Source organism: Haliotis rubra, unplaced genomic scaffold (assembly GCF_003918875.1).
Source record: "Haliotis rubra isolate DU_JTF1 unplaced genomic scaffold, ASM391887v1 Scf344, whole genome shotgun sequence".
NCBI lineage: Eukaryota > Metazoa > Mollusca > Gastropoda > Lepetellida > Haliotidae > Haliotis > Haliotis rubra.
The window spans coordinates 637,501-649,997 of NW_025767018.1; the positions used below are offsets into that span (position 1 = coordinate 637,501).

Below are 12,497 nucleotides of genomic sequence, written 5' to 3' on the forward strand. Positions count from 1 at the left end.
CAGTGTACATTTTAGTTATTTTGACCTCAGTCTGTTGGTTGTTGACCACTGCATTCAGCATAATTATCTGCTGTATTGCGGCAGTCTGTAGATAATCGAGTCTGGACCAGACAATAAGTCATCAACATCATGAGCATTGATCTACACAATTGGGATGCGATGACATATGTCAACCAAGTCAGCGAGCCTGACCACCTGACCCTGTTAGTCGCCTGCTTTGACAATTCTGTCTTGGATCTCTTCACTGGTGCATTGGTCACAAGATTGCTGTTATTAATCAATCAAAATAGTATCAGTTTAATAATCCTTTGATTGATGTTTTTAAATCAACAGATAATTCCTTTCTTGCTGTGCTTCCATATGCATATTACATAACATGTAATGCATTCACCACATCAGATCAGAACTTGTAGACCGCCTCCGTGGTGTAGTGGTTAGAGCGTCCGCCCGGAGAGGGGAAGGTCGCGGGTTCGATCCCCGACTGCGTCATACCAAAATACGTTAAAATGTGGTACTTGTTGGTCCCTACCTGGCGCTCGGCATTAATGGGTACAACAAGGACTGGTCGGCTCGGGAGTCAGTATAATGTGTCTGAGTGGGGTATTCATGCTTCACTGCGGCGTGGTATCTCCGTGGGCTAGCACTATGAAACCAGCTTCAGTCTGGGCTAGTACATGCAGCCGCACATACACATACACACGCATGCACGTCGTCATATGAGCGAAATATTCTCAAGCACGACGTTAAACCCAATTTCACCTAACCTCACCTCACATTGAACAATGCTGGTAACACAATCCCCGGACAATTGTGTCGTCTTTGTATAATAGTCAGTACCACAACAAAGACTTCTGAAAGGGATCGCAACATGTAGAGGTCTAAAGTCCAAGTTTGTCGTCCTACAATTAAATTGAACAATAACAGCAAGCAGATTGTAATCTTTATCAGAGCTCTTGACCTTCAAGGTGAACATATACGCACGACTCCGGCATCTTAAGGGCCATGGGTGGTCGTCTGTGCCAGCGTGCTCGTGTGTTGCCCAACAACAAGGAAGTAAGACCTCTGTGACTAGATTTAAGATAACCCCTTCATTGCGTTCTTCTGGGAAACTGTGGCAGTGCCTCTGTGACTTTGTGCTCAACATGGAGTCACCTCACAAATATGACGGTATGTACTTGCGCCTTATGGATTATGATATTTAACTGGCGATTATACCCGTGAAGATCCGGGTTAGAATTGATCTTCAGTAACCCATGCCTGTCGTAAGAGGCGACTAACGGGATCGGGTGGTCAGGCTCGATGACTTGGTTGACACATGTCATCGTGTCCCAATTGCGTTGATTGATGCTCATGCTGTTGATTGTCTGGTCCAGACTCGATTATTTACAGACCGCCGCCATATAGCTGGAATATTGCTGACTGCAGCAATAAACAACAAAGAAACTGTCGATATATTTCTGCATGCAGCAGTATTTACGGGTTTATTCCCCTAATACTATCAACTATATCATTACATTCCACATAACTATTGTGCGTACTGACTTATGTAATTCAATCACCACATTTCAAATTGTTAACTGTTCTAAAACAGATAACCCCATTGGGTCATTAGAGCAGTGAGGACTCTATTTTAACTTCTTTGAGTGGCACTTTGAGGTTGGTGTTTTGAACAACGAGGAGAGTTCTGACAGACAGCCAGACAGACAGACAGGTTTATTCGGTAATTTAGGCCCAAGGCCCATAATACATACATTTGGCAAAAGTAAATACATACTGAGTAAAGCTAAGTAAAGTTTAGTATTGATTTGTTTTACAGTTATTCATTCCTTCTACGGCGAACTTGTGAAAGATATTTACTCAATGATTTTAAAATATGTATATTGTCCGATGACAACAATCGGATGAAGGTTTCAATTGTCGGTGGTTGAGTCAGATGTATTGATAAACAATCAGATCTTTGTTGGGAATATTTTGGACATATTAATAAAATATTGAGTTCATCTTCGATGTAATCAAGGCCATCAGCATGACAAAAGAGGCAGAGACGTTCATTATACGGGGTGTTTGTATGACGGCCACATTCCACTGCGAGTCTGAAGTTACAGCACCGAAACTGAGTTATGATTTTACGTTGATTTGGTAGCAATTCACTGGTTAAATATGGTTCGACGCTTAGAGATGATTTAAATTGTGAATAGTATTTACATTTGGGTGACGAAAATAGTGATACATGCCAGTCTTGAGTGAAGCAGTCATAGAATCTCTGTTTAATGAATGTGGATATACAGCCAATGTCTTGAGATATCCATAAGAAACCAAATCCATATTGGAATAATATCAGCCTAATATGAGAAGCCCATGTTGTTTTACTATTATCGTCGAGAGTTTTCATCATTAGATATGCCTGATAAGGAAGTCTGTTTCGTGGAAGTTGTATCAGTCTGCACCAGTACTTGACTGCTCTTGAGATATATTGATACTGGAGGGAGCTCTCCCACACTCTCCCAGAACCATGTTGTTGTTGGTAGTTTTACTAACTTTAAGAAATGACTTGCAAAATCTGGTGTGCACAGTTTCAATAATTTTACAGTAGCTTGTTTCCCATATTTCAGATCCGTATTGGTATTGGTGCAATCATAGAGGGGAGTTCTATGGGATATACAACTTCTTTGTTCATTTATTCTTTATGTGGATTATTAACAAAGAAGTTGTATATCCATAGAACTTGCCTCGCTGTTTGTAACTCTATCGTAGTCCTGGGATTACACAACCCGAGCAAACTTCTTGTCGCTGAAACTTCACATTCTTCATATTCTCATCAAAACCAAAAACGTTTAGAAGATAATGAAAATGTGGATATTGTTTATTCATGAATAATCAATTAAAATGCTTGATCGAACGGTGATATTTACATGTTCGATAATTGGATAGTGCACAAGCGCAACATTTTAGCAATTGTTTTAAGGCTGCACGATTTTGTCTTGGAAAGGGAAAGGTTAAAGGACATGTAAATGCTTGTTGTAATAGCCAGGTGCAGTGACAACGTTTGTGTCAACATTTTGTGACAAGTTTGTCGACTGTTTTGAAGTGGAAAAACGCCTAGAGTGAATGTTGCCAATGGCAACACCGATATACGACGTCTTTTAGTTGAAAAGTCCCAGCCTGCAGATGTTTGTCATTCAAACGTAGACCAATTTCTCATTTATGGGATTGGTATACTTCAGCACGAGATTGACCCAAATGGCAGATCAAGAGTCACCTCCCCTGCATCCGGGCTCTTTCACCTGCGTCAACAGGCTACCTCAGCCGAGACTGTAGGACGTGCGTCAGGTCTGAGGAGGGAATTCGGCGAAATAATCAGGACTGGTCCTCGATAGGTGGGAATTAAATTCAGAAAACGGGGTATTTGCCCCGGTCTTGGGACGTTTGCATCGACGACAACATATACGATGGAGAAACAACATACAGACACCGGCGAAGACTCGGGTTAAGTGATTAATCTCACTTTGTTCTCCAAGTCTGAAGTCGAAATAAACAAGTTTCTCTGATCTGCGTCGACAGATTCGGTGGCCGACGGGTGATGGTGTCGGGAACCAAATCCTACACACTCACATACTCTGTGCTCAATAAGGTTTACAATAAGTTACAATTATAAATATGAGTGTGATCCCACCCTCACCCGAGTCTCTCCAGAAGTATCTCAACTTTGGCTCAAGTCGGGTCACCGGTTGAATGCCAATCCTTGCAGCAAGCCTCTGGCGTCCTTAATATATGCTGTGTCAAACTGGTATATGGACAATCTCCTAACACATCCGTGTATAGTTTTTAAGTTGACCTGACTGAAAGTAAACATCGATCCACATAACCGGGATACCATGGCAGGTATCAACCAAGTCATTCAGTCTTATCAATGATCCATTTAATCGCTTCTTAAACAAGCATGGATTGCTAGGGACCTGACCTGTATGTAGGCTACGTCATCCGTCGTAACCACCAGACACCACAAAACCTACGGAAGGCCACAAGAACCATGTCATTTTATGAAAATGCACACATGGACCACCGTTTTTCTGCAAAATGCAAACCTACTAGATTATTTAAAATTTCAAAAAAAAAATGGAAATATCGAATCAGGAATAAGTCATTCCCCAAATTTGCTCACTGACGGTTCAGCAATGATATTTCCTTTCCAGTTGATGACCATGACCTTCATACAGTCATCTATATCCTGTTTTTGTCAACAAAGATTGATTCTAAATGTAAATTTAATCAACAAAAGATCATTTTCTTCTGTATGTCTGATGTTTTTTATACAGATTTCTCCTTTGTTAACCGAAAACATCACACCGCCTGCTTTGCCGGAAGTGAACCGTCTGAACTGACCCTTCACCTCCAGAAACATACCCCGGATCCCTTCACGGTCCCCGCCTCAGCACGTGACGTTGTTAAGGTCAAGGACTGCAAGATATCCAAGGAGAATGTTCTGCTCCTCTGCCAGACAGCGCGAGTCTACTGTAACTCATACATCAAGACGGCTACACGAAAAAGGCTCGATAAAAGAATTGAAGGTAGTTGCTATATCATGTCCATAGTATCTTAGCCTGCTCCGTCAAAGGTTGGTTTGTTTCTTTGTTGTTTAACGCCGCACTAAGCAATTTTCTAGCTATATGACGGCAGTCTGTAAAAATCGAGTCTGGAGCAGACAATCAAATGACATCATGTGCGTCCATCAACCCAACTTGGATACGATGAAATGCATCAACTAAGACTGACTACTATACCCCGCGTCATTCTATACAAATTCATATATTGCCCATTTGACCCACGCAGAGTTTGTCTGCATCATGGTTTGCTAAAAACAAGACCTCCTGCCATATATTCGTCAAAGACCCACGTTCGTACCCCTATATAGGTTCAAACAAGAAATAGCCATCGATTGTGATGAACGGGTATCATTGTTTCATCTTTGGATCTTACATTTGCTGGGGCGGTAGGGTGGCCTAGTGGTTAAAACATTCCCTTGTCACGTCTGAGATCTGGGTTCAATTCCCCACATGGGTACAATGTGTGAAGCCCATTTCTGGTGTCCCACGCCGATATATTGCTGGAATATTGCTAAAAGCGGCGTAAAACCCAACTCACTCACCTACTCACCAGTGCGTCTGTGACTGAATACAGGAGGAAAAAATGTATTTCTTTAAATATCATTATAGATAGAGTCGCTGTGAAGATGTAAGATGCGTAGAAACCTGTGCTGTGCCTTTTGCATTTTCTTCTTTATGCCATCTGTATCTTCACAGGTCCGAAACATCCAAGTGAGCTTCAGAGTCTCTTTTTGTATTCTCAGATGTAACATCGAGGAGAAGAGCAAAGCGCTCGGAGTCTAAACTGATACCTCTGGAAGGATACGAGCCGTCTTCGCAAAGACGAAATTCACCATCCCCAAGGTCACATTCACCATCACCAAAGAGGCATTCACCGCCACGAAGGAAATATTCACCGTCACCAAGGAGACATTCACCGTCACCAAGGAGACATGTTCCAACAAGAGGGCATCTATCTCGAAAGAGGTATCCATGGCTTCATATCTTAAAAATGTTCCCATTAACTCCCTGACGTTATAGAAGCTGTTGTCATGGTTTCAGAAACCTGTTGATATCAGTAACTGATCTATTTTTATTACACTCTTCAAAAAAAAAGAAAAAAAAAGAAACGCATAGGTGATTTTTAGAATATTGGACTCATGTAGCTGCGACAGGAACAATACAAATATTCTATTTCTTTCCAAAACGTCATCTTTGTGTGATTGTAAACAGCTTCAGCGCCAAAACGCGGCAATTTTAACGTTCCCCCTTATTTTAGAAGCGTTTGAAGAAATATTCGCTCAAACGTCATCAAGAAAACATTCAAAGTAAAATGCACGTGCACGTAAGCGGAAAATCATGTGGTATCGATCACTATAAACAGGCAAACGTTGTATCTCTTTTTGTCATTCCATTTTGCCTGGAAAAGAGCATCATATCTCGCCTTTGGGATCGTTTCCTCCAGACCAATTCCGCCCAAGATCGCCCCAGAAGCGGCCGTCTAAGAGTTACAACCAATGCCCAGGAACGTTACATCCGGGCTGATCACTTGCGTCATCGTGTTGCCACAGCCGTGGAGAGTGCACAACGCATCCCTGGTTCTAGACTAACAACTAGTCTCTGAAATGAACATATTTTACTGAAAAATGTTCATAGTAAAAAAATAAAATATAATGAAAAGGAGCCCTGAGACTTTCTTCATTTTCAGAAGCTGAGGAAATCTTACCACATTTTCTAGACTTGGCTCGGCTTTCTTGGATATTTTTGCTTCAGGGTCTGTACCCTGACTGCCTGGTTCTTAAAGAATTTCCGACCAAACTGTCAGGAATTGATTGCATAAAGTGGGATTCGACCAAGAAGGCCAGTTGTTGCTCCTGTTTTGAGAGACTTATATCGGCGCAATCGCTTGCGATGGTGTCGTAAAGTCCGGAACTGGAACCTTCGAAATTGGACGCAAGTCTGCTTCAGTGATGGATCACGATTTCTTTTTCACAGGCGAGATGGAAGACAGCGTGTTTACCGTCATTCTCTTCCCACAGAGGTTACTTGTCATATCTTCCTACGAACCTCTGTTCTAATACGGCCATATTTCCCGGTTCTCGTAAAATCCCCTAGCGGCAAAAGATCGCAACATGAATTATCTCCCTTCTTTCTATCCAATCAGAACACGTGTTACATCGACTTAGATTCAACTTGACTAACACAAGCAAATGTTAGGCCACAAATATCCCCCATCTGCCGGGGACTTGTGTTGATGTTACACACAAGACGTTTAATGGCTAGCGTGTCTGTTGTCAACGAGGGCGATGGTGACGCCACTGATCCGCCATAACATGACTGAGTTCTGTCTAGAAGAAACGTTTGCGCATCGCGCAGGGGGAAGAGGTTTAGTTTTCTCGAAGCATACGGAAATTACCGAGGCCTTGCGAATGATCACTTTTGAAACAACACCGCTGATTGCATAACTAAATCTGATTGCCTCCAATCACGAGTCTTGAACGCTCACACCATGAAAGGGCCGTATTAGAACAGAGGTTACGTAGGAAGATATGACAGGAGTAACCTCTGTGGGAAGAAAATGGATTACCGTCGGAGAAATGAACATTTTGCCCCTAATTACATTCGACAGGTCGACAGATTCGTTGGAGGAAGTGTCATGGTGTGAGGAGCGATATCCAGGACACAAAGATCTGATTTAGTGGTGGTTCAGGGAAATTTGACAGCAAATCGGTACATCAACGAAGTCCTTGTACGTCAAGTGCTTCCGATTATGGACCGACAGAGGGAGTTGTTCCAGCAAGAAAACACCACATCACATACAGCACGCGTCACGGTCCGCTACCTTGTCAATTCTAACGTCAATGTCTTACCATGGCCTTCTCGATCACCAGATCTAAACGCCTATGGCAATGAACTCGATCGACGTGTACGTCAACGTCACATCACGCCTGAGGCACTTCCACAACTGGTCATCCTGATGCAGGAAGAATACTGCAAGAGCGACTTCGTCGACGTATCTAGTCTGTGCCGAGCAGTAATTGCTGCCAATGGTGGTCATACAAAGTACTGACTTTGACGTCATCGTGTTGACTCAAGTAATCAGAAACACAACAATAAAGGCGGCTGTTGTGTTAGCGAACTCTTTGTCTATAGACGCGTGCATTTTCACCTTTTGAATGCCATTGAAATTGCATTAAATAATTGCTCTTAAATTAACGCAATATATTCTTCTAAACATGGCTTATGCGTTTCTTTTTTAAAGAGTGTATTAAGTTAGTCTTTGTTGATACAGATATTTGCCTATTTATCATATCTTCTTCGTTCATACTGGATGTGTAATTTCACTCAATAGAGCAGCTCTATAAATCACGTATGAACACAATGTTGAACCGTCCAATTTATCATATTGGGCGAGATCATAAGGCGCCATGGTTATCGGCATGCTTCGGCGACTCAGCAGAAAACGCTGAAGTATATTTGGATCATTAGACATAGTTTATTCAGAAAGGACTGGAGGCATCGCGTGGATAGGCAAAACCTGAAAGTACATGTAGTTTGACATAGGCAATCTTAGTTAAGCACCTCATGACATATCTCACGATTGAATGAGCCCCGATCTAAACCCTTTGGAGCATACATAGGACATGATTGGCCGTCGTGTGCAACAAAGGGATCCTCCTGTATAGAACTGGCCCAATTAGCAGCTGCTTTACACGGGGAATGGCGTAGACTGACCCTTTAGAGGACCAGGAGGATGACGGGGGGTATAAGGAGGAGAGAGCTGGCTGTCATACAGTCACATGGAGGTTACACTCGGTATTGACCTTGAATCGTGTAAGACACGCAAAATAACATTTTGAATGTTCACATTCACCAATAAATTCAACATTAAACATTCCAGGGCCATACTTGTACAGACATGATTTTGTATGAAAATCAGTGTTCTTTTAAAATGAGCAATTATCATCATAAAATCAACATGGATTCCAATCATTTGTCGTTTTTTATGAGCCAAAGGGTCAGAAAACCTCTTGTTTTTCCATCGTAGTCACCACGAGATGTTTTGAGTTCGTGTTGAAAACCTATCATTGCAAACGTACAGGGGGTGCTTAATTAAGTTCTTTGTGTATACATCACGACAGACTTTTGTCATGACAACACCGTCATTGATACTATCAGCAACAATCAATGCTGTCGGAAGACGTTGACAAGTCATCGGTCCATCATGTTGCTTCTAACCAACACGGGATGATTGGATCGCGTCTAATCCAGAATCTCCACAGGGATCATGTCAAGCATTCTCTGGCGTGTACTGTTACTATTACTTCAGTATTCATCAATATATAATACAGTTTTCAGGTCTACAACAATTGACGACTGGTTTACAAATTGTTTCAGATCGACGTCCCAGCCAACGAAGTCTAATGCAACAAGGGAACCAAACAATGAACCGCTCAACCCATACCGAGTTCTGCCTAATATCCATTCCAACAGGAAGTTATCTACAGAGTTATCTCCCCATGATCGTGAATCCTCAAGGTCATCCAGCGAAAAGCGTAACACTGAAAATCAAGCATCGACTAAATACGACAAGTACCAATCTCAGCATTCACAAAATGGAAAATCAGTCAATACCCGTTCAACAAAAGAAAACGTGAGATCTGAAGGAGACAACAGGGATAATACCTTCATAGCTGAGACAAAGTACAAGAGGACGGTGACCTATGGTAGTAAGGAAGATGAAAAGCGATTCAGTGAGTAGATAACCACGGTATTCCTTTTAAGAATTAATAGAGAATAGTGGTCTGGGGTGTAAAAAATTGAAACACGTCTACCGGAGGTATAGCAAGATGAATTTGTACCGTAAGGGCACATACATGTACACAGCTGACCAAGTCATTGTCTAAATTGACGCAAATCGCTGTGCAGAGTTCCCTCCCATAGAGGTGGGAGTGAAATATGTGATGGGTTATCGAATCCTTGGTGGCAGATATTTTCAGGGCCATCACCGTGGACCTGGGTTTCAAATGTTGTGTAAGTTCAATGCTCACATTACATTAGCCTCATAAACATAACATTATTCCTACAAGAAATAATAAAAATAATAATAATAATAATAATGGATAGCATTTATATAGCGTAAATCTCCGCAAAGGACTCTTTGCGCTTGCTTTGTTTTTCCCTCGTTCACTGGATGTCAATCTCAACGGCACATCGTATTGTCAATCTCAACTCCCTGGGGATCATACAACTCTTGCAGCAACTAGGCGCACCGAGTTATTGTGGCATTCCCATCCTTACGAGGTACCCATTCAAAGCTGGGTGGACTAGGACACATAGTCACAGTACTTTGTCCATGTTTACTGCACCTTGCTGTACCCGCAACTGGGTGTTTGCACGTATTCATGTGGCCACCATCTGGTCATATACCAACGGATTCGTGGGTTCTTTTAAGTGCACAGGGTTGTGTACTGTACACTAGAGGTTGAAAGAAAGCAGTTAGTAGTGAGAGTTAGCGCGTGTAAGTGAACGTGTGTTGTGTTAAGTGAGTGAGTATGTGAGTACGCCACTTTTAGCAATATTCCAGCAATATCACGGCGGGGGACATCAGACATGGGCTTCCACAATGTTGTGTTAAGGGCAGTACAAAGTTAATGCGTTCGTACGTCACGCTGTAGCGTCAAGTTTGGTTCCCTAAATGGGTGCCTGGGGTGGTGTTGCTAGAATATTTCTAAAAGCAGTGTAAAACCATTTCACTCGAAGAATAGTCCTCGCCGATTCTAGATATTAGGAATACAATACAACGGAACTCCTGTGGGTCCTGACTGAATTATTTTGCAATCTGCTTTTCTGTCAAGTCACCAGGTGTATTAATATATTTATATATGTACTTTCTATGCATCTTTGTATCGGTCTGTGTCAGTGTTTTAAAAATATTAATTGTATTTTTGTTTAAGCCAATGATTAATCTTCCATTTTCCAGATGCGAAGCGTGGCCATGATTCGGAGGACGATTACTCGGATAATGAGTAGATGCAGTATGTGTTCAAGAAGAAATCTACATGACCTCTACATGACCTCACTCTGGTGATGTGACTAGATTGATATGATGAGCATGTACATTCAATAAATCTACATAATGACATCATCATCTTTCTATCTCTCCCATGAGCACCCGTGGTAGAGTAGAGCCTAATGGTTAGACTTCCCACATTGGAACAATGTGTGAAAGCCCATTTCTGGTGTGCCCCGCCGTGATATTGTTTGAATATTGCTAAAGCGGGTAAAACCATACTCCCTCACTCACTCCAAGCATGTCTTAGCGCAATAAGAAATAGAATTGGTCTTCAGCAACCCATGCTTGTCGCAAGACGCGACAAACGGGATTGCAGAGAAACACTTTGCTCTGATGCATGTCATCGTGTCCCATTTGCGTAGATCGATGCTCATGATGTCAATCACTAGATTGTCTGGTCCATACTCGAATATTTAGAAACTGCCCCCATAGCTGGACTGACTGAGTTTGGTTTTACGCCGCTTTTAGCAATATTCCAGCAACATCACGGCGGGGAACACCAGAAATGGGCTTCACACATTGTACCCATGTGGGGATTCGATCCCGGGTCTTCGGCGTGACGAGCCAACGCTTTAACCACTAGGCTACCCCACCGCCCCACCCCCATAGCTGGAACATTGCTGAGTTAAAAAACAAGTTTCATTTCCATAGCCTTCGGACACCGTGGGTTGTATGTCCACTGAGATACCATACCGTAGTGTTAAATGAATACTCCATTCAGAGGAGGGAGCCCAGCCGTCCAGTCCTTGACAAACCCCTTTAATGCGCCAGAAAGGGTGACAATCTGTTTAACTTCTTGTCACGCCGCACTGAAGCTCTATCCGCTAGACCATGGAGGCAGTATGCGATAATGAATGTCTTTCAGCTGATGCACATATTCTGACTGAGAATGGTTCCGTACATTTGACTCTTTTGAATGTTTGGACCATCTGTATGTACAGAAGTGTGACGTAAATAAACTATTGTCTGTCTGTCTGTGACGAAAATCTTTGCTGTTCTAGAATCTTAAGTACTACATTTGACTAAATATAAAATTAAATATAGCAGTGAGCACTAACCTGTACAAAGGTTTGGGTTCACACATTGTACCCATATGGGGAATCGAACCCAGGTCTTCTGCGTGACGAGCGAACTCTTTAACTTCAAGGTTACCACCTGCGCCCCGAAGCAGAGGCCATATACCGGTATATGCTCTCTCTGTTCCGAAGTAACCAGTGAAGATTCAGATCATTGGCAATCTGCTCGTCGTCATCGGGCGATTAGGCTTGTCGACACGATTCGGTGCATGCATTGTATCTAAACTGCGTAGGTCAATTCTCCTGATGTCAGTCACTGGATTGTCTGGCCCGGATTTGATCATTACCGACATATGACTGGAATATTCCTGATTTCCCCCCAAGAACACAAAAACAATTATGTGAAGTAACGGGCTTACCTCAATCTGAAGGCATTGCTCGATGGACATTGAGGGACGTTTCGAATCCTTGTCAACTTTGAGTGAGTGAGTGTAGTTTTACGCCGCTTTTAGCAACATTCCAGCAATATCACGACGGGGGACACGAGTAATGGGCTACACACTTGTCAACTTAAAAGTTTTAAACAGAGTGACAGTACTTTATTAGGATAACATAGGGGTCTTGTATATTCTGACATGCAGTTTTACGCCGCAATGTGCGATAATTTTTATTTTTAAGGAATGGAGAGTTACCAGGATATTATCCTACTTAAATTACATTCAAAGCATTGGTAAAATTTCTGTTATCAAAATTAAATGTAAAAATGACAAAATGAAGTCTTAAATTTGAAACTGGTACACAGGGTATTCACGATAAGGGATA

At 42.2% G+C, this 12,497-nt stretch overlaps 1 protein-coding gene and 1 long non-coding RNA gene across 3 annotated transcripts in view; both read left to right on the forward strand.

The window, feature by feature from the left end:
• LOC124284785 (serine/arginine repetitive matrix protein 1-like) overlaps positions 1 to 10,728 on the forward strand; it is a 16,968-nt gene extending 6,240 nt beyond the window's left edge. The window contains exons 1-5 of one of the 2 annotated variants that reach the window (XM_046720897.1): positions 961 to 1,167; positions 4,317 to 4,568; positions 5,348 to 5,570; positions 8,982 to 9,337; positions 10,567 to 10,728. In XM_046720897.1, the coding sequence (XP_046576853.1) occupies positions 1,143 to 1,167; positions 4,317 to 4,568; positions 5,348 to 5,570; positions 8,982 to 9,337; positions 10,567 to 10,616 (906 nt within the window). In that variant the 5' untranslated portion in view covers positions 961 to 1,142 and the 3' untranslated portion in view covers positions 10,617 to 10,728. Of the gene's footprint in view, positions 1 to 960; positions 1,168 to 4,316; positions 4,569 to 5,347; positions 5,571 to 8,981; positions 9,338 to 10,566 lie in introns of those variants that run through there. The other variant, XM_046720896.1, reaches the window with a different exon arrangement.
• Positions 10,729 to 11,286: 558 nt separating this feature from the next.
• LOC124284787 lies at positions 11,287 to 11,634 on the forward strand. Its single transcript, XR_006900646.1, has 2 exons — positions 11,287 to 11,326; positions 11,358 to 11,634. It is a non-coding gene; the product is annotated as an uncharacterized LOC124284787 (long non-coding RNA).
• Positions 11,635 to 12,497: the final 863 nt, after the last annotated feature.